The sequence below is a fragment of the Gadus macrocephalus genome, chromosome 20 (genome assembly GCF_031168955.1).
Source record: "Gadus macrocephalus chromosome 20, ASM3116895v1".
NCBI lineage: Eukaryota > Metazoa > Chordata > Actinopteri > Gadiformes > Gadidae > Gadus > Gadus macrocephalus.
This window is the reverse complement of record NC_082401.1, coordinates 11,247,677-11,270,935: the sequence shown is the minus strand read 5'-3', so window position 1 is coordinate 11,270,935 and position 23,259 is coordinate 11,247,677. Positions and strand designations below refer to the sequence as shown.

General features: G+C 41.3%; 1 protein-coding gene across 1 annotated transcript; it reads left to right on the top strand.

Moving 5' to 3' along the window:
- Positions 1-6,844: 6,844 nt before the first annotated feature.
- On the top strand, positions 6,845-14,690 carry LOC132448920 (beta-crystallin B1-like). The gene is made up of 7 exons (XM_060040477.1): positions 6,845-6,946; positions 7,092-7,343; positions 7,446-7,717; positions 11,251-11,381; positions 13,902-13,918; positions 14,030-14,281; positions 14,384-14,690. Exons 1-7 carry the CDS (start codon positions 6,935-6,937, stop codon positions 14,654-14,656), a joined length of 1,209 nt encoding a protein of 402 aa, XP_059896460.1. The 5' UTR covers positions 6,845-6,934; the 3' UTR covers positions 14,657-14,690.
- The last annotated feature ends 8,569 nt before the right edge of the window (positions 14,691-23,259 follow it).

The following is a 23,259-nucleotide window of genomic DNA, read 5'->3' as shown; positions in this document are numbered from 1 at the left end:
TTTATGACCTATAAACGTTGTTATAATGATTGATCGTCATGTTTAACCATACACAAAAAACGATGTAGATTTTCGGGAAACTCTTCCTCTCATCTGGGCGCTTTCAGCCTTCTCTGTCAACGCTCCGTTTCGTCCTTCTCTGCCCCCTCGCCCCCCTCCTGCCAACCCAACTCCGTTGTGATTGGTTACCTTCCTTGGAGCGCGCGCGCGGGCAGATTTGACCAGGCATATGGGGGCGTGGCAGGAGTACGTCTACATAGATGTTTCCCGGAAATGTGAACAAGTGAATCGCAATCATTGTCCCGAGTGTTTAGCGCTCTGCACAGCCACCTCAGACTGTCAGCAGGGAATATACGTCGAAATGCATGTACGTCATTATTTGACACTTTAGTATGGTTAAACATGACTATCAATCATTATAACAACGTTTATAGGTCATAAAAGTCGAAAAAGCATAATAGGTCCCCTTTAAAGGAAATGGGGTACAAAAGTAATTATAATACAAAACATATTTCGGTATTTACATAATCTATGGGAAAGTTAGTATGGTAATATGGTGAATAAATATAAATATGGTAATTCCACCATCTGTAAGTCAACAAATATGGTGATATTGATGAAGACATCAAAACTTAACCAAACCACAACATTGATTAACAGAAAAGAATATGCATTGCATAACAGTTTACATATTGAATAAATAATAATTAGTTTTGAAATCTCCTGATTGCATACCTAAACCAAACCTACAGCATTTTCTGGAATTAATAATTGTTTTAGAAGAAAAGGTAAATTATATGAACTCCATAAGATTATATTTTTATCCAAAAAAACATTAATGAAAAGTTTGAAAGCCAAATACCCAAATAAGCATCAAAACAAATAGAAAATAATCATCTTACCCAATTTAAGTTGAAGCACTACAAATATATATATATTTTTTACCAACAACTAAATCAAATCAAAATACAACACAGGAACAATACATCTATTGCATAAAAATGACTTGAAATCGTTATATCAAATCATTAACGCATGACGTTTTAGGAATAATTTCGATGCATTTTAGCATCCAAGGATTCATTCTCTGAATACTATTCAACATTCTCCAGGGGGATTCCAGGGGTTGGTTAAAAGATGAGGCTTCAAGTAATAAACGGCCCAAATTAAGACCACATGGGCTCCAAGCCTCAATTCCCTAAATGTTTCTGATGCTTTTTCCTTCTCCACCACAAACTTTTCTTCCGCTTGAGTGCTATTGTGACCAATCCTCCGCTCAAATCATTTCTCTCCCAGGCCTCCTTGATATTCAAGCTAAAGCCTTTCTCCTTCCTTACAGACCACCCCTGTATAGAGAGGCTGATGTATACCCATCTCATTCATCACACCTGGACCTTGGACAACTGAATAAGTTGCATGGGAATCATGGCGCTATATTCAGTCCCTCCAGGATTTCGCGGGCCTTTTTTGAGATTGTTGCGGCCTAAAATGCCTGATGTTGCGTGAGCTTTTCAAAAAGTTGCGATGAAATTTGCGCTGTTTTTTAGGTTTTTGTTGCGATTACAATGCGAGAGGAAGTGAAAATTGCGAAAAAAGTTGTGAAAGTTGCAAATTTCCTGATGTTAAATATTAAGTTATCACTGCAATTTTCCCCGAGCAATTTGTTAAATATTAATTTATTACTGAAAAAAACACTGAGAAATGGTCCTATGAATAATTGATTCTTGATTCTTTCTGCACTGGCAATTGACTTGGATGCAACAGCCTGTGTCATAGTGATCTGCCTCGTCGTTCGACGTCCTGCCTGCAGTTCTGTAGTTATGTTTCGCGGTGGCAAAATGCTTATCAATGGAAGATTTCCGCTCATGTTCCATCACAATGTTGCATGCAGTGCAAAATATTTTCCCCCGCTTTCATGTAGAATACCAGGATACTGCTTTTCGCGATCTGTCGCAGTTATTTTGGTAAGTGTGAAACGTTGGACGCGCACATGCTGCATGAATGCTTGACTCGCTTGAACATTGTAAACACGCAAGTAAGGCAGAAGGTAGTTTGTCGACGTCAGTTCAAGACGACGCCACTGATTGGTCAAATTTGCGGGAAAGTTGCGGTGGTTGGTTTAAATTGTGACACGGCCCTCAATTCGCAGTGATTGGTTGATGTTACGTTGAAGTTGCAAATCGCAACATCGCAAAATCCTGGAGTGTCTGTATAGTTAAAAAAAGGTTTTCATTTTTATCTAAATCAATTTTAAATTGTTCATTCCTCTTCAACAAATAGATCCATTGTTAAAATGTCAGGTGTGCAAGACTGTGAAACACCAGTCAACAATAGTTAATCAACTTATAGGGCCCTATCTTGCATCCGGCGCGAATTACTTAATCACTGGCGCATGTGTCGTTGCTAGTTTGCAACTGGCACAGAGCGTTCTTTTCCCTCCTGCGCCACGCGTCAATAAATTACGATCTTGCGCCCCAAGGGGCGGCTCTGCAAAAGGAGGAGGAGTGTTCTGGCGCAAACGCTCCCTGGTGCTATCTTGCCCTTTCAGAAACTACTTGCGCCACAAACCAGGAAATACATGTGCCGTGTTCCAATACCCGTACTTCCATGAGTATACTTAAAGGAAGTATACTATCCGTACTATCTACCATGCAGTGTTGTTTTCGTCAGGCAAGACGAAAACGAAAATGACGTCGTCAGACCCCTTTTTTCCATGACGAAAATGAGACTAAGACGAACGTCACCAAAGCCATATAAAGACTAAAATGTGACGAAAAATGTAGACATTTTCGTCAGACGAGAACTAGACGAGACTAAATTGTTAGTGAGTGGACGAACAAAGTTTCAAAACATGCTTTTTTCCCGCCAACTATAATATGCGGAAAAGAAATGGAGAAATGGAGCCAGCTGCTTGTCCTAACAGTCACGCCCCCATCACACACTAAAAGCCTCGCTCGCGCGCAGCTGCGCCTGCACGCACACGGCACACACGAGTGTGCCGTGTGCGACGAGTGCGACAGTCCGACGAGTTTTCGTCGGACTAAAACTAGACTAAAACCTTTTGAGTTTTCGTCAGACTAAAACTAGACTAAAACTTTCAAAGATAGAAATGACTAAAATGGGACTAAAACTAAGAAGCATTTCGTCAAAAAGACAGACTAAAACTAAATCTAAAATGCCTGCCAAAAACAACACTGCTACCATGTTAATTTTTCAGATGTGAGTGCTGTTCCAAATCGAGTATTCCGTGGTGCACTAACCGGAAATTACGATCACGACTACCGCCGTGGCTCCTCCCCCGCAATAAACATCCCGCTTTGAACGGTGAACTCTTTACGCCTAGCAGCTATAAAAAGCTATAAAAACTATAAAAACTACAAAATGACTATTAATGCAGGCTTTGTGGAAAATGCGCCGACTTTGGCTCAGCCTGGCTCTGCCTCTTCCGCTACGCAGCTAAGATGGCTGCCGTTGAGTACGGAAAGTGTCCTTTGATCCACACTTCACGATTAGCCCGTTTTGAGTACGACATCCGGGTCCTTGAAGTATACTTCTTTTCGCCAGATCTGAATTGGACCGTACTACGTACTTAAAATTTGGCTAGTAAGTACGGACAGTACGGGTATTGGAACACGGCACTGGTTTAAAGACAGTGGCGCGTTGTTCAGATGCTATTATAAGGGCGCATGCATAATGTTGCTTGTGCACCTCGCGCATACACTTTGCTTCTCTCATCTACCTAGCCACACATTCTTGGGAAATTATTTGGGAAAGAACAGCTGATACAGCGGTAATAAGTTGTACTTTTAAATCAATGCATCTGCAAACACCGTACAGCAAACACATATTTTCTTGACACAGACATCGTGTACATGCCCATAACTTTTAGGATTGATGAGTATTTGATCGTGAGAAAACATCGTTTTACCGCGAGTGAGTGTTTAAAAGAATGAATGAATGCGGGTTCGTGTGTGTGTATGTGTAAAATAATTAATGAATGTGGGCGCGCGCGTGTGTGTCCATCTGTTTAAACACACGCAAACTAAACAAGTAACGCATAATGAAGTCCATGGCAATGTATATTAAAGGGGGGACACATGCATATTATAGGGTGACCAGACGTCCTCTTTTTCCCGGACATGTCCTCTTTTCGAGACCTAAAAAATGCGTCCGGCAGGGATTCCAAAAACGTCCGGTATTTTGCCTTGTCGCAAAAAAAATTAATAATATTATTGTTATTATTATTATTTATTTTTTTGCCTCGTCGCATATTTGTGTTTCTGGGTCTTTCACATAACCTACTAGTTATTACCATTGTATATGTCTATGGTTATTACGGCCTTCCAAGTTCTGGAAATGGTATCTCCCTTACGTTCCACCTTCTTGCGCGAGCTGACTGTAGAGTCTGTCATTGGGCGACCGATCTCAGGGTTGCCAGAGCCACGATAATTATCCTCCAAATACGACCATTTTGGGCCTTTGGTACGTTACTTTGCCATTTCCAATCTGGCAACATTGAGCACCTTGCCGCTTCCACTCTGTTTACAACAGCACATTACATCTGCAGCCATGCCTAAACGTAAATGTAAGTTCACGGACAAACTAAAGAAAAAAAAAAAAGTAATTTATTATTTAGAATATTGTATTTGTTATCATTATTGCTTGAATATATGAGGAGGACTGAAAAGTTTCTAATTTTCTTATTTTAATGTGGCCATATAAAGATTTTATTATTTAGAATGTTTTATTTGTTATCATTATTGACACATTTAAATGCCACAAAAAAGATTTCAATAAATAGATGTTCATATTGTCATTTCATTTGTGACATTTGTATGCATTCACATGGTCATGGTGCGGCATGCTATCCACTACCCCCCCCCCCCCCCGCGACAAAGTGTCCTCTTTTTTACAAACTCAAATCTGGTCACCCTAGCATATTAGGAACACAAGTCGATAACGATAATGCATACAATACTGATAAGGAACGATGTTTATAATGTATTGCGTAGATCATTAAATAGAACCACAGTTACCGCATATCATATGTTATATCATATATGTTTTCTTTGCCGAAATTTATTTGACTCAGTATTTCTGAAGTTGTGGAAGAAAACCTTATTCCATGTGTGAATTAGGCCATATTATTTGTCCATAAACTCAGCCATTTGAAGTTTGAAATTAATGTGCATCTGTCTCATCGGAGACTGCAGACGCGCTGTCAAAATATCAACTCGTCAGATTCAAATGCGCTCATGGCTTCTTAAAGGGGATGGGAGCTGGCACTCACATTGGTTTATTGCACGTTACGCCCAAACCACTCCTACGGCTAATTAGGCTACTACAGACCAACCCTTTTTAGATATGCGTCAGGCGCAAGAGTCATTTTCCGCGCCGGTAAACTAGCGACATCGCCGTAGAACCGCCCACAATGCTACTTGCGCTTGGCGCTTCTCACTTGCGTTTCAGACCGTTAAAATAGGGCCCATAGTATGAGGAAAAAGGAGCAAAATCAACACAAGCACACTTGCTGACTCTGAGTTTTCATATGTATGGTTAATAGCCCCCTAGTTTGTTTCAATATGTTGACACTGTAGGCCTCTGTACACAGTTGTACATTTAATAAAATATGTATATTTTCATTTATGGGGAAAATTCCATTTTACATCCGACATCCCTTCCACGAACATTTAATTGAGAATCAGAAATCAACATCCAAACTTTTTTAATTAAGTGCCATTAACTCCAACATACATTTTTCAGTTTCCAGAGTCCAGACGTGATGCAGGAGATGGGTGTAACTTAGCCAGTCAATTAGCCTTGTGAGATCATCCTGATCTTGCGAGTACACATACTGTTTCTTTCTGCATAATCATTCTCGTCCTGACCCGATTGAAAACCTCTTCCAAAAAATAAAAGGGAGGTTCCGCCAGTCCTCCGGGAGCGAGTGTCAGTTGATGATAGCAAAGAAATACACCAGTCTGCCGATTTGAGAAATAACATGGCGGTGCCCGAAGAAGTTTTTTTAAACTGTTTATCCAAATTAAGAAAGAATAATGGTAAAAGGATAGACATAATTCTGCACATGCTTTTTCTGAGAGAATATGTTTTGTTTTGCTTAAACCAGATACGGCAAGGGCAAAGAGAGAAAGAACAACACTTAGTTATTTTATCCATTTTATTTAAGAACATATGGCCTGACCATGTTTGGAAATCTAATGTTGTCCAGCTAAGGCCAGAAAAATTCATAGCATAACCTTTCTTTGAGGCATTTTGAATGGATTTGTTTTCACAATTTAGAATCTGAATTGTCACGCATTAATCTAAATTAAGGTTAAGTTATTGTGATAGACTGCGTTAGATCTGGCACTGTTGTATCAGTGTCATGTGATTGACGGCAACGTGCTATTCATTTGACCGTAACCGAGTTAAGTGGATTGCATCGTTGTGAATAAATGAGTCCCCTCTGACGTTACTTCTTGTTTCAGTCTCCGATATAGTAAGTAACAGACCAACTAGCCTATAATCAGTTAAACTTAGTTATATAAAAATATATATATGGTTACACGTGTTTACTCTTTGTATTGTACTATATTGCTGTTAGACTATGTCATATAGACATATTTTTGAGAACATTTTATGAAGAAAGATTGAAGTTGATTGAAAATGTCAAGTTTATACTTGGATCCTCTAAGTTTTTCAGTGAAGCATCCATCTATACGTTAAATTAGCTCCCCCCTGTTAAGAGCATGTGGAAGCTTCTCAATAGGCTTCTACAGTACGTTGAGTCAGGGTCATGAGTCAGTAGTTTGAACAATAGGGGCCGTCATGCAGTCTTTGGGTCTGTTCAGGTATAAATGTAGGGGCTTGACACAGGTAGAGCATCAGTTCACCAACCGATCTCTGAGAGACCTGAAAAACCAACACAGCCATCATGATGGGCAAGGTATATATATATATATATATATATATAGACACAGTATTAACGTAAATAATTGATTTGGGTTAATATGATATTGAAGATATAGATTATAGCCAACAAGTCGCTTAAATTAAATTATAAACTAAGGCTGACAATTATTTTGTTTCAGATCACTTTCTACGAGGAGAAGAACTTCCAGGGTCGCTCCTATGAGTGCATGAGCGACTGCTCCGACATGTCCTCCTACATGAGCAGGTGCCAGTCCTGCAGGGTGGAGAGCGGCTGCTTCATGCTCTATGAGAGGAACAACTACATGGGCCAGCAGTTCTTCATGAGGAGGGGAGAGTACAACGACATGCACCGCATGCAGAGCATGGGAATGATGTTTGACAACATCAGGTCCTGCAGAATGATCCCCTTTGTAAGATAAATAGTTCAACTTTTACTCTGAATTAGTTTAACTGCTACATTTACTGTGTTGATGTCTCTGCTGACACCGTTTCTCTGAACCTCTGCAATACAGCACAGAGGCCAGTTCAGGATGAAGATTTACGAGAGGGAGAACTTCGGTGGTCAGTCCAATGAGATGATGGACGACTGTGACAACATCCAGGATCGTTACCGCATGTCTGACTGCCAGTCCTGCCACGTGATGGACGGACACTGGCTGATGTACGAGCAGCCCCAGTACAGAGGCAGGATGATGTACATGAGGCCCGGAGAGTACAGGAGCTTCAGGGATATGATGAGCGGCCAGAGGTTCATGAGCATGAGGCGCATCACTGACATGTGTTAGTTTCCTCATCAATAAAACATGATCTAACTTACATTTGCTGGATTTGTTGCTGGTCATTATAACTTTATAGCACCTGACTATCGAAAATTAACCATAATATTCTGGAGTTAGCCATTCTGATTTAAATCATGCGAGTATTTAAATTATCTACGTGAAAGTTACTACGGCAATATGGTAACTATTTATTTATATGTTAATTTGACCATCTGTAAGGTAACAAGTATGGCGATGTTGAGGTAGACAGCAAAACTCACCCAAACCCCAATATTGAATATCAATTAACAATATGCAATGCAGAACAATTTACCTATCGAATAAATAATGCATTAATTAGCAGGACATTTCAAACGTGTAACTATCTTTTGATTGCATACTTGAATCAAACCTACTTTTAAAAAGTAGTGTTTGCTCGTTACTCGTTACTTCTTAAAAAAGTAATCTGTTACTTTACTTAGTTACCCTCTTGGGGAACGTAACTTTTTACGGTACTTACTTTTATGTTACTTTTATGTTTCTCGACTTGGGCAGAACAGAATATCTGTTCTTAAATGTGGAGTCCTTCATAAAGTTCATTATTATTAAAAACTGCCACAAACAGAGCACTTGACAAGAAAACATTTGGCCATTAATGGCTTCAGCACCACCACTAAAGCCCAATGAAAAAATAACGAATACCATAGCCTCGATACATCTTATGGGCTCATAGGTGAACACAAAATAGATAAGGGCTTATTTTATAGCCTTACACTCTTTTATTAAACAGGCTACCCTGAAATTGGGGCAAAGCTAGTACAAATCGTATCAATAGGCTCCTTCGGAACAACGTGATGAAAACCTTAAAACGGCTCATATGTCTCAAAATCAAACATGCCTCATCTAAATTCAACCAAAAAAATAATAATTTAAAATTGTTATTCTTTTTTATGTCGCTTGATGTAGATGGCTTGTGTATATGAATTAAAATGGCATAATACAGCTTGGCATAGACAGGCATAATACAGCTTGGCTTAGACATTTTAGCATGAATAAAATCAACCACAACTTAAAGCATGACTTGCCTGTGAAAGCTCTAAGATCTGACCCTGGGCGCGTGTCTCCTGTTATCGGTATCGGTAAGTATTGTGGCGACTGTGGGTGTGGTCGCCGTGTTCAGCGAGCCGCAAGGGATCCTAAAATCTCACTTGTTTTGCTGCCACTCATATTAAAGACACTCACAAATAACTGGCTTTGATAGCTGATGACTATAAGGAAGAATGTGGATGTGGGACATAAACTAGTGGTGTCAAAGTGATGTTTGTTAAGTGAAACTTTAATCAAACCATGTTCATCCCTCTTTCTTTCTACTAGGCCCATGTCTAGTGAAACATTACTCAAACAATGTACGTCCCTCTTTCTACTATGATCATGGCTATGCCTTGCCTGCTTCTCCTAATACTGTTAAGGCCAAAGTAAATGATTCATTTGGCACCAGTGCTAAGTCTGGAGCGAGAAAAGAAGAATGCCATGTCCAGAGAAAAGAGGGCAAAGACCACAGTGAAGGGTCTTTTGGGAGATTTGAGGGAAAATAACCTCATTAATGAAGATTTAAGTTAGAAGCTTGCATTCTACTCAGGTAAGCACTTTGAAATTCATGTACATGTTATTGTTACTCTCTTCATTTAACTCCTTGGTTATTATCTGAAGGGGACTAATCCATCTTTGCTCATAACATTTCAGATCTTAAGATGGATTTTGTGGCAAAGCAGGGCAATGAGTACACACATTACTGCAGAGAGTTTGCATTCTCGCTCCATCTACATGGTTCAAAGGCATACAAATACCTCAGAGCGACTCGACATTTTCCCCTCCCACATCCACAAACATTACAAAGCATTGGAAAGTACTGATGCCAACACGTTATAGCTTCTTCTCAATATTTTACAGGTAGCTGCGTTCAGTGAATGCCAAGCCTGTCCTGAACAAGATGATGCTGGATATGCTAGAGAGAAGATGCCAGGGAGACCCGGCTAAATAGGGATGTGTTTCACTCATGTTGGATGCCATGTCCATCAAAAAACATGTGCAATATAATCCAATATAATCCACTTACCACAATGTCTGTTTTTGTAGACATGGGTGATGGAAACAATGAGACTGATGTTGCATTTGAGGCTCTTATGTATGGTGGTTGGCCTACAAGGATATTGGAAGGCTCCCATTACATACTTCATGACCAGGGGCCCTATCTTGCATCCGGCGCAAGTGACTTAGTCACTGGCGCATGTGTCGTTGCTAGTTTACAACTGGCGCAGAGCGTTCTTTTCCCACCACCGCCACTCGCCGGTAAATTAGGGATTGATCATGCGCCCCAAGGGGCGGTTCGGCGGAAGGAGGAGGCGTGTTCTGGCGCAAACGGTATTTTGCCGTTTCTGAATACCATTGCGCTACTGACCAGGAAATACCTGGTTTAAAGTCAGTGGCACGTTGTTCAGATGCTATTTTAAGGGCGCATGCATACATGCGCATGCGATGCATACGGATTGCTTGTGCACCTCGCGCATACACTTTGCTTCTCCCATCTACCTAGCCGCACATTCTTGGTAAATTATTTGGGAAAGAACAGCTGATGCAGCGGTAATAAGTTGTACTTTTAAATCAATGCATCTGCAAACACCGTACAGCAAACACATATTTTCTTGACCGAGACATCGTGTAGGCCTACATGCCCATAACTTTTAGGATTGATGAGTATTTGATCGTGAAATACATTTTTTTACCGCGAGTGAGTGTTAAAAAGAATGAATGAATGCGGGTGCGCGTGTGTGCTGTTTAAACACACGCAAACTAAACACGTAACGCATAATACAATCAATGGCAATGTCTATTACCGCGGGGACACATGCATATTAGGATAGCATACAATACTGATAAGAAACAATGTTTATAATGTATTGCGTATATCATTAAATAGAACCACAGTTACCGCATATCATATGTTATATCATATACGTTTTCTTTGCCGAAATTTATTTGAGGACTCAGTATTTCTGAAGTTGTGGAAGAAAACCCCTTATTCCATGTGTGAATTAGGCCATATTATTTGGCAATAAGCTGAGCCATTTGCAGTTTGAAATTCATGTGCATCTGTCTCATCGGAGACTGCAGACGCGCTGTCAAAATATCAACTCGTCCGATTTAAATGCACTCATGGCTCTTAAAGGGGATGGGAGCTGGCACTCATTGGTTTGTTGGACGTTACGCCCAAACCACACCTACGGGTAACTAGGCTGCTTCAGACCAACCCTTTTGACACTTGCGCCGCGACGCAAGTGTCATTTATCCGCCTGTAAAATAGTGATAGCGCCGTAGAACTGCCCACAAAGCTACTTGCGCTTTGCGCTTCCCACTTGCGTTTCAGACCGTTAAAATAGGGCCCCAGGTCTCTCTCTCCAGAACCACAGGGGGTCCTTCTCAGTCAGGCTTTGGAGGAGCTGCAAGCACTGGGCTTTCGGTTGGTATGTCTAACAATGGATGGGCATTCCTCCAATGTCAGCATATTCAACCAACTTGGGTGTGAGCTGAAGGGGGACCCACGAAAGCCGCTTCAAACCAGTTTCCCACATCCGGTGTCAGGGGAGAAAGTATTTGTAATGATGGATGCTTGCCACATGCTCAAGTTGGCACGTAATATGTTGCAGGTAAATGATGAACGTTGTAGACCTTTTTGCACAATTTATGCCTCTGCTACTAAAAGTTATCTAAATATTTTGGTCCGTCCATTTGCACTGTTATGGCTGGATGTGATCATCATTTTGCTGTTTGTACTTGTTTGAGGAGTGACTGATTCTAACTCTGCAGGCATACAGTCCAATTGCGAAGACCACCGGACAGATCCATTGGAGGTATCAATCGTCGCCATGATCTGCAAAAAGAGGATGGACTGCATGCTGCCAATAAAATTACAGACAAGCATGTCTACTTTGAGAACCACAAGATGAGGGTGAACCTTGCAGCACAGACACTGAGTCGCTCCGCGTCAGTAACTGTTAAATTTACTGTGCACAATGAGGGATCTTTGCTACTCTCAGTTTAAGGACTGTGAGGCAACAGCAGAATTATTTGAGTTAATACAATTAGTGATTATAGAACCAAGTACCTGTTTCTTCTTTTTAAACTAGTGCATGCCCGTTCATACATCGAAGGGGTAAAGCTCTGTGAAATTTGCTGTAGTACAAAAAAGACCTATGGAGAGAAGGAAGTCTAGAAAATACTAATACTTGCATGTTTACTTGCATGTTGAGCACAGTTTAGAAATATGTACCTGATACCTTATGATTTACATAACGATATGTGTTTATAGATAATTGACAGGCTGTTTGATACAATGAATGGACGCGATCCTCGTGCCAAAGGATACAAGGTAGGTATTGGTAGGTATTTTAGTGTTGTGCATGGGTTAAATTTTTCCATGTGTTCCGTTGTTCCAAGTTATTGTTCCAAGTTATTGTTCCATTGTCTACAAGAATGGGTTATGGCACATTACCGATGGATGTGATGGAAACTTCAATTACGGCTTTGAATGAACAAAATCCCATGGTGCTTTGTTGGGGTGTCTTGTTTGGCCATGATCAGAGTATGATCCTTGATATTTTTTACATTCACATTGCCTTGCATAAACTACATTGGTCAGTCTGCATTTACCCTGGCTGCTTTTTATTGTATTTTGAATATCCCTCGTTCTGGTCTGATCATTTTCCTGTATCAATTCCCACCTGCAAACTCATTTTAGGCAAAGTATAAGACAACAGTATAATTGTAACCATGAATAAGTCATTCAAGTAACAATATTCAAGTACCAACATTGATGGGTAAGACCGAATTTGGTTTTATTCTGAAACCAGTGAAGCAGATTGGTGGTTTTAGCTGATATAAAAACGTTCAGGTGTTTACATAAGTTTATGTTTAAGTATTTGGCAGATGCTTTTTTCCAAAGCGACATACATAAAAAATACATATAAAACAATCACTGTAAACATTATAATCATTTAAGGAAAGAATGTTATTACAAGTAATTACAAAATATCAATACTAAGTGTCAAGACAGAATAAACTCTGCTGCTGCAGCAAAAGTCAGATATGGTGTACGTATAAGGTCCCTAAGATATGTATAGATATCTAATGTATTCATACATTGTTTATGTAGGATATATATGTATATATAGCCTAATCATATATTGTTTCTTCAACTTAAAAATAGCTGACCGTTTTTTTCCCCTTCTCTGGGATTATGTTCCCAGTTTTGATCTCGGACGTCTGGTCACTTATAGCATATCTGAATATTCTATTACTGTTAAGCTAACTATGAATAATAAAACACGCCAAATCATATGCCCTTTATAATAGCTACATGTATGCCAAAAACCGGCGTGATCCAAGATGGCGGCCCTGCGTCTCGTCAGCGGCAGAAGGCAGTAGCGTTCGATGCTCCGTCTATGACACAGGATGTCTTATGAACTCTATATCATTTTTGTAACCAAAAAATTAAAAACCAAATACACAAATAGGCATGGAAACAAATGGGAAATAATGATCTTACTCAATTTATGTTGAGTTGCAATCTGTAGTATTAGAGAATACTAATTTCCTTCCTCAAACACTGCAAATGAAAATCGTCATTATACCTTACCAACAACTAAATCAAATCAACACACAACACAAAAACAATACAAACCATTTGCATACAGATTATTTTATATCGTTAAAACCAATCATCAACGCATGTTTTAGGAATAATTTAGATAAATGTTAGTATCCAAGGATTCATTCTCTGACAAATATTTAAAAAAATATGTGGTTACATGTATTTACTCTTTGTATTGTACCTTTTGCTGTTAAACATATAGCATTTAGACATATTTTTTAGAACATTTTACAAAGAAAGATTAAAAATGATTTAAAATGTTCAAGTTCATATATCTTTAAGTGAAGCATCCATCTATACATTAAATCAAGCCTATTATGATCATGTGGAAGCTTCTCAATGGGCTTCTACTGTACGTTGCGTCAGGGTCATGAGTCAGTAGTTTGAACAATAGGGGCCTTCATGCAGTCTTTGGGTCTGTTCAGGTATAAATATAGGGGCTTGAAACTGGTAGACCAACAGTTCACCAACCGATCTCTGAGAGGCCTGAAAAATCAACGCAGCCATCATGATGGGCAAGGTATATACTGTCTATAGCGTATTAACGTAAATGATTAATTTGCGTTAATATAATGACATGATACAGACTAAGCCAACCAGTGCCATTAAAGCCACATTATTTTTGTTTCAGATCACTTTCTACGAGGAGAAGAACTTCCAGGGTCGCTCCTATGAGTGCATGAGCGACTGCTCCGACATGTCCTCCTACATGAGCAGGTGCCAGTCCTGCAGGGTGGAGAGCGGCTGCTTCATGCTCTATGAGAAAAACAACTACATGGGCCAGCAGTTCTTCATGAGGAGGGGAGAGTACAACGACATGCACCGCATGCAGAGCATGGGAATGATGTTTGACAACATCAGGTCCTGCAGAATGATCCCCTTTGTAAGAGAAATAGTTCAACTTTTACACTGAACTAGTTCAATTATTATATTGACCGTGTTGATGACTCTGCTGACACTGTTTCTCTGAACCTCTGCATTACAGCACAGAGACCAGTTCAGGATGAAGATCTACGAGAGGGAGAACTTCGGTGGTCAGTTCAATGAGATGATGGACGACTGTGACAACATCCAGGATCGTTACCGCATGTCCGACTGCCAGTCCTGCCACGTGATGGACGGCCACTGGCTGATGTACGAGCAGCCCCACTACAAGGGAAGGATGATGTACATGAGGCCCGGAGAGTACAGGAGCTTCAGGGATATGATGAGCTGCCAGAGGTTCATGAGCATGAGGCGTATCACTGACATGTGTTAAGTTTTCTCATCAATAAAACATGATCCGACTGAAATGTGCTGGATTTCTTGCTGGTAATTACAACTTCATATCACCTAACTATCCAAAAAAATTACTGTAGATAGCCATTATGATTAGAATCATGTGATGGTATCTTAAAGGATATGGGGTACAAAAGTAATTGCAATACAAAACATATTTTGGTATTTACATTATCTAGGTGAAAGTTACTATTGTAATATGGTGAATAAATATAAACATGGTCCTCTCACATAGCACTCTAGAACAGCCACGTCAGAGTTACAGGCCAAATAGTGTGAATATACACAATCTTGTACCTATCAACCCTCATTGTTCACTCACTAAATATCCCCCCTCTGTTATAAATTCTGTTGATTTAAAATCACTGCAAAAGTTTCACTGAAATTATGGCTTTAAACTATTCCATTTCAATATTAGGAGTCTGCCACCTAAGCATGACTATCCTGAAGAATTGATGAATGGAGCTCCCCCTGATTTGTTGGTGATTTCAGAATCCTGGCTCTCGGGAGAATCCCAGATACAGATATAGCCATTAATGGTTGTAATGTTCTTAGACTGGTTAGAAAAGCAAAAGGAGGTGGAGTTGTTATTTATGTTAAAGATAATTTAGCAACGCGTATAATTACAGCCTCCTCCATGCCCAAACACTTTGAGTTCATTCTACTGGACGTCTGCTTGGGGGTTGATGTCCATATAATTAGAATTACAATTTGGGCATTTAGCAGACGCTTTTATCCAAAGCGACTTAAATCGGTTGGAATTTATCGTCCACCCTCTGCACTAGGGCTGTCACTTTTTATTCAAAGTAAATATCAAAATAAATATAAATATTCCCCAAGTCATCTTGAAAGTGGTGTCTGGAAAGGTTTGGGTTCTTCACCGTAGATGGTAAAAAGTCAGACAAAGGCCGTTGCCGACTTTGCAAAAAATAGTTTGACATCCAATCTCCGCGCGCACCGGTCGAGGTACCATCCAAATGAGGCAGCGGAGTCGGAGGCTCAACAGACGGCCACAGCATCAGCAGGCGCCAACATCGCATGACTACTATGCTCCAGCTCCACAACCGGTCGGCACCTTGTCAGGTGCACGTGAAAAGGCCTTCACTCAGTGTCGGCGCTAAGATTGGGCATTTAGGGGCCGTGCCCCCCCCCAGCGGTCATTAATGCCCCTCCTAACACAGGTCATGGCGCGGCCCAAAAAAAAAATCTTTTAATATTAAAAGTGCGAACTGTAACTTCAATTAGATAAAATAAATGAACAGGGAAAACGCATCACTTTGGTTGTGATGCATAGCAGGTTAGGCTTGGTCAATGCTCATTGGTTGCTAAGTAAACTTGTTACAATTGATCCAACATAACGTTAAGCTGCAGCGCGCGGAATCCTGGTTTGAATCGAAAATAATATGGTAGACAGTTTGTCCGCCTATATCAAAGACAGTTTGCCTAATCACGATATTTGCTTAGCCTTTACACGCAAATGCACAAGCAAAAAGAAGGTTGCTTTGAAGTACAAGCAAGTATTTTATTTTCATGAATTTAAGACAGTCCAGAAATTATAAATCATAAGCCTGATTGCGAGCAGGTGCCCGCAATCAGGCCCAATCCCCCCAGCTGATCCGATGCGCTCCCAACCTGCCCATACTCCCCTTGCAGGCCAGACGCTGCACGTCAGCCCACAGTCACAATTTCTTAGAATCAAAGGTGAAAGTAGAAACGGTTGGCCAAAAGCTGTCATATTGTTAGAAATTTGTGCTTTATGGCACGAAATAATTGAAATTATGTGTCCCAGATCACGAATTAATAGATTAAATGACGTGACAGTGTCAGATTGGGGAAATTTTCACGCCCAATTGAGCTGCTTTTAATCAGGTTAGGTTGGAAAAAAACTAACAAAACTAGACATCCTCGCGCTCACACATGCGCTCGCTGTTGCTGCTTGCCTCATTTAACTGTTGAATGGATACATGAGCGGCTTGGCGCACTTGCTTAGAAATAGTTTCACAAACACCAGCGCAAGGAGATTGTCAAAATAATAGCGTAGGGCTGGGCGATAAACCGATTTTATCGATTAATTCGAGTGTGTAGCTCACGTCGACTTGTTCAAATGAAAATCGGTTTTCTCTTCAACATCCGCAAACGCTTCCCTCTCAGTTCCCGTAGTTTGGAATGGGCTCAGCCCTCCCCCCGCACAGAGCGCGCATTTACCAAAGTGATACACAAACATGGCAGCGAGTTTGACAAGTTGTATACCACAATTTATTCATATATGTATAATCTATTTTGAGGTAAACATAATTCATTTGAAATATATCTGTGTGGTTTAATAATTCGTCGATCTGTTGGTGATTCGTCGATCTTTTGGTAATGCCTCGGGGCTCCAGTAGGGGGATCGCACTCCTCTTCCTCATTCAATACAGACGAGTGAAGGAAAGAGCTGCGTGCGTGTGTTTTTCCTCATTCTTCTCCCGTTACTATTCCCTTTCTTAAGGTAATTATTACCGTTTGCAAAACAATGTATATTTATCACCAGTGTTGAAAGTTTGAATGTTATGTTGGCACTTTATCAGAAGTCCTCTTATCATTAGAAATATTTTATGTTTACAGAAATATTTTATTTTATATTTTATATATTTTACATTTTATGTTATGTTGCAGGTTACACTGTTTACAATGGCAGGGCCTGCCATAATGCTTTTTTATGTAAATCGATTTAAATCGGAAATCAGATTTTTTATGAAAAAATCGGGGATTATTATTTTAGGCCATATCGCCCAGCCCTATAATAGCGTATAATACAGCGATATACATAGATGCAGTTGGATCGTTCGCCAATCTATCAATGTATCGATCTACATCGATGGATCATTACACCCCTACTTGCTTGGCACACACGCTAAACCTAGCAGTGGGCAATGGACTAGAGGTGCAAAATATGACAATTAATAACACAAGCTTAAAGCAAAACAATTAGTGTCAGTCTACAATCATTGATCAATTCATTTTGTTAGCCAAGATGATCGACAATTTCAAAGCGCGCTTCAGTGAAAAAAAAACAACAACGAATGGATGCTTCTCAATGAAGCGGCTCTTCTGGACCCCCAGTTCAGACTCTTGGTTCACCTTTTGTCTGGGCAGAAACAACTCGTAATTGAAAGCTTATCTCAGGAGCTGAGGTAAGCTGAGACCGATGGAAACTGTGCGCAAGAGAACGAAGACATGGCTCCGGCCTTAGGTGCCATGGGAAACTTGTTTGGGGACATATGCAACTCTATCGACCCGGGCACACGCACCAATAATGGTATCCAGGAGCTTCAAAACGACATGACGTAACCCCCTCTCCCCACGGACAGCAACACCCTGCATTGGTGGAAAGACTATTTTAACGGTCTGAAACGCAAGTGAGAAGCGCCAAGCGCAAGTAGCTTTGTGGGCGGTTGTATGGCGATGTCGCTATTTTACCGGCGCAATAAATGACTTTTGCGCCCGCGTGGAGCAGGCGGGAAAAGAACGCTCTGCGCCAGTTGCAAACTAGCAACGACCCATGCGCCAGTGATTAAGGCCCCGTCCGCACAAAGCCGAAACGGGTGAAACCGTTCCGGTTTCGATCTATCCGGTTTCGGAGTATCTCCGTAAAGACGGAGTCAAGCGAAACCGGGTAGATCTGTAGAAACGCTGTAGTACACATGCCAGGCCCATAAGGGGCGCTGCTTCTGCTACAGAAATCCAGAAGAAAATTAAATAATAAGAGGCGAGCATGCGCATAAAGGCTGCTTCCCGAACCACTAACAACACAAACAAACAGTCAGTCAACAGTCAAATAATGGCTTAGCAACCCAACAAGGGACATGATCTGCTGCAGAACAATTACAAGCCTGTGGTCCGCCATCATCTTTGTTGTTGTGAGTTCTGAGACTCCGCGGGCTTAACAGTCATTGGCAGGAGGGTCGAGGGGTGGGGCGATGACGTCATGGTTTACGGTTTCAGGCGTCCACACGAATCCAAAACGATCCGGGTTGATTTGAAACCACCTCCGAGGGTGGTTTCAGAAGTTTACGGTTTCGGTCAGCGGATTCGCCGGCTTCGTGTGGACGGAAGGCCGAACCGTACAAGACCTTTGCGGTTTCGCCATGAAATCGGCTTCGTGTGGACGGGGCCTAAGTCAATTGCGCCGGATGCAAGATAGGGCCCTAAGGCTACAACAAATACCCGCTGCTCTCACCATTGACCCACAAATACCTGTGTGTGCCAGGCACGTCTGTGCAGGTAACATCGTGAATAAAAAGAGAGCCGCACTTGATCCAGATCAAGTTGATAGACAACATTGAGGAATGAATTTCTTGTGACATTATAGGCCTTACTCCTGCTGCTGTCTACTGCTTAGTTGTCACGTTATTGTTTGCGCTGTGCGGGGGGGGGGGGGGGGCTTGTAAATATTAGAATATATTCGAAAAGTTTGCTTGATAGTCGATATCCGAATTATCTCAAAAGAGACAGCGAGAGAAGGGCCGTACTATTCCCCCAGGCAAACCCGGCATTTGCCTGGAGCCCCAGGCCCCATAGAAGGCCTTTTGGGGCCAACAAAATGCCCCAATACATATATTTTGTCCCCATATTTATTGTTTTTAGAACAATATCTTCATAATAGTAGCGTAGGGATGTCTAATTACTCATGTTTTGACGATCTTTCCGTGTGCACCCCCCCTTCAGTCTGAACGACATTGACTATTCCTTGTTACGCACATCACGCTCATCACGCGTATGCGGAAATTATGTAAAATTCAAAACAGTAAGCAGTAAGAGATAAATCCAGTGAGAAATTAAGCGATCGTACAAAAGCGGGTCACAGAAAAAGAAGAAGAAAGACCAAAGGCTTTGGCTCAGCCAGCAGAGATGCTAATGACGTTAATGTGTGTTAACAAACTGACGGAGATGATGCACAACTGGCAGTGAGTATTTCTCCCTCTGCTTCTTCCACTTCGGTTATTGATTATGATGACAATAACGATAACAATGACAGCGACTGCGAGACACACATTCTTGTGGATGACTGAGCACTCTGGCCCAAGCTGCTCACTGATAGAGAGCGCTGCTTGATAGTCAAATTGAGGTCAGTCCAGGTCAAAGATCAAGAGCAGACCGTGTTTTTTGCCTTTGTTGTCGCTTTTCGTAAAACAAAAACAATTTAGTGAGGAAGGATTTAAAGACTGGAAAAACCTTGCAATACATTTCATTTAAACCATGAAAGGTCTGAAGAGCACAGGAAAAATGCTGATAGCTGGAAGCAGCAATCACATCAGCTTGAGACAGAAACAACAATAGATCAACATAATCAGTACACAATTGAAGTAGAAGCAAAACGCTGGAATGAGATTTTATCAAGGTTACTGGCAATTATCAACATCCTGTCAGTGGCCACTCTGACAAACTTTATCAACCAGGCAACTGTCATTTCTTGGGTCAGTTTCAGTTAGTGGCTCAGTTTGACCCTGTGATGCGGTCTGTTGCAGCGTCTCTACACTCTCTTCAGCTCCTCAGTACATCGCTGGACAATCCTTAAGGACCATGTGTAGACCTTCACCGTAAAGGCACTGTCTACAATGAGGTGGGAATGTTGAATTGAAGCTGTCAAAGCTGTTTAGTATCAGTTGCCTGATAAAAGGCGTTGACTGTGCTAGAGGACCATGCCAAGGAAAAGAGGGATGCAGAAGTTGCCTTGTCAGCTAAAGGAATCTTCAAGGAGATGCAGACATGGCCTTTTCTGGTAAGCATCATTGTATGGTACAATGTTTTGTACCAGATCAACAAAGTAAACAAGCTTCTACAGAGCCCCACAGTGTCAGTTGCTACACTCAGGATACACTCAGGCAGCCTATAACTGCAGTTACAGGCTTCTTACAGGAATTCAGAGAAACAGGATTTTTATCTCAGTTGAAACTGATGCCAGGGAAATTGCAGAGGAGATTGAGGTAAAAATTGGCTGGCCCGAGGTCCGAAAGAGAAGAGCAAATATACAGTTTGAATACAAAGGAGGAGCGGAAACACAGGGTACAGCAGAAGGGATATTCAAATGAGAAGTTTTTCTTCCTCTTGTTGATACAGCCCTGGTGGTCAGTGTCAAAGAAAGGTTATTTTTCTAACTTCCCTCTGTGTTTCACTATGGGAATCGCCTAGGCGTGACCTACTACTGGAAGCTCCAATTGCACCACGTCTGTCCTTGACAGACAGGTCGGACTGTGCCACAGGGTCCCGCCCCCTGCACTTATACAGTCGACCCGCCCTCAGTGTTGCCAGATTGGGCGGTTTTCCGCCCAATTGGGCTTCTTTTGTTTACGTCAGGCGGGGAAAAAATACCTTGGGCGGGTGTATACAATTTGGGCTGCTTCTGTCCACGTTTGGCGAGTTTTTATTATTGTGAAAAATATTTTTAATATTATTATTATATAAATGTGGCGTACATATCGTTAATATGGCGAATGGAAAGGAATTTGCGAGAAATATGGTCACGTAAATAAAATATACAAACGAACAGAGCTTTGTCTCCCCGCAACCTTTTATTGATTGAGTCTAAAATGTTCTCATCGATTCAGCCAATGAGAGTACTACAGCAGGTAGCAATCGCGTTGCCATGGCACATGGGTGAACAAATAGGCACCACCACACAAGTTAACTAACGATCGCTGGTAGGCTTCAATTTCATGCAAGCACTTTGTTTTATTTTTATTTTGTTCTACATCACAATTGCAAGCTTTAATAAAGTATTGTTTTTACCTACCATTACGAGTCTCGTTTGGTCTAGTAGGGAATTCGCACAATGGTGATTCACTGCTTATTATCTATGTTATTAGCACTACTTGGAAGACGCCTTTTAATTCTTACTGCACCCCATTATGTATTAAGGATATTTATGAAAAAAAGGCACATATGTGCTTTATATTAATATTTACACTTAACCTGGGCAATTTCGTATTTTTTTATTATTTTAATCTGCATAATTTCAATTGGCAATTTGACCATGACGTCAGTTCAGCAAAAGTTCAAAAAGTAAGGTTACTAAATTGTATAACCCATCACAAAATTTCGGCAAATTAGATGTTTTTACCTAATGTTGTTAGGTAAAAACGAAGGCTGACCCTAACGGTACAGCCTTCGAAGCTCTCGTCTTTTCGCATCGGAGACAGAGCATGCTTTTCCCGGTGTTATCAAGCTGTTTTTGAATGGCGATTCTCCATAATGGCAAGTAAGAGACAACAAGAATCTGGTGATGAAAAGCGAAAGAAAAAAAAACGTAGCCAACCATTAGCCTATGGTTGATTTAGTGCGCTCTTGTTGGTTGCAATTTTCAAAAACCTATTTATCTTTCATTTATATGTGGTTATTTGATGCAGATATGAAGCTCTGGATGTGTTTTCTATTGTATGTGTTATGATTTTACGGGTTTACATGGGCGTCTGGCAACTTCGTGGTTTGGGCGGGTTTTTATTGGAGTGGGCGGGTTCTAAGATGTGATTGGGCTGGAAACTGTCAATCTGATCTGGCAACACTGCCCGCCCTCCTCAAATCATTCTCGCTTTCGTTCCATGAGAAAGCTACTCAAGCTCCCTCAGCTCATCTAGGTTAGCTTTAAACTGCTTAACAGTTCACGGACGGGCCGTCAAGGATTCCGTCGTCGAACGCAGTCGTAGGCTTTTAACCTGGTTCGGCTGAGTAATAACTTCGTAAGAAGCTATCTATTATTACACCCGCCGGGCAGTGTCCTCGTAAAGGCGAGCTGCTTCTCCGGTTCTCCTGTATTTGTTTACAGCAGGCATGAAAACGGGTCAGGGGTGAAAAAGGTGAGAAGGATATTATCCCTCTAGGGGGGTCCGGGGTATCCTCCCCGGTAGAATTTTTTTAATATTCTGTTCGAGCCTGCATGAGAGTTCAATGTTGTCATTAGCTGTTACGTCTTTCTGATCAATCGCAGTTCAAGGCCGACCTGGGCTGTACCACTTCGGGAGGGGGCGCTCAGTTACTCCCCTCTAGACAAAATCGAATTGGTTGCGACGTTGACCCGGCGCCCCCCGAAACGTTAACGGGCCACAGGGAATTCTCCCAACTCTCCCGATTACCACTCTGCGTGTGCGTGCGTGCGTGACTGTGTGTGTGTGCAGGCGTTATTCAACTGCCTGGTAAACATGTAGGCCTACGGTAATATTCATACTGGTTTAAATAATGCATTTGATAGTAGGCTATTTCCCATCGTTGCTGAGCAAGAGTTTTGTTCGAAAGTTCAGTGATAGAAAACAAATAATAGCCCGGGCTATTGACGTTTTACGGTACCACTGTCATGCACCTACCCGATGTCAAGTGGACCGGGTTGAATTCACTGCAGGTCTCTCTTATATCCATCTTACCAAAGATATTTTGGTACTGTCCTTCTCAACACTCTGATCTCACTAAAAGGCTAGCAGCACAAAACAGCAATATCGACGAGATGCGCTATGCAGAAGAAAGAATACCGACGTTGAATTTGCAACATTTTGCAACAAATTATTCTAAATCTGCCCATACATGGACACGGCAGAATTTTGCGGTTTTCACTCG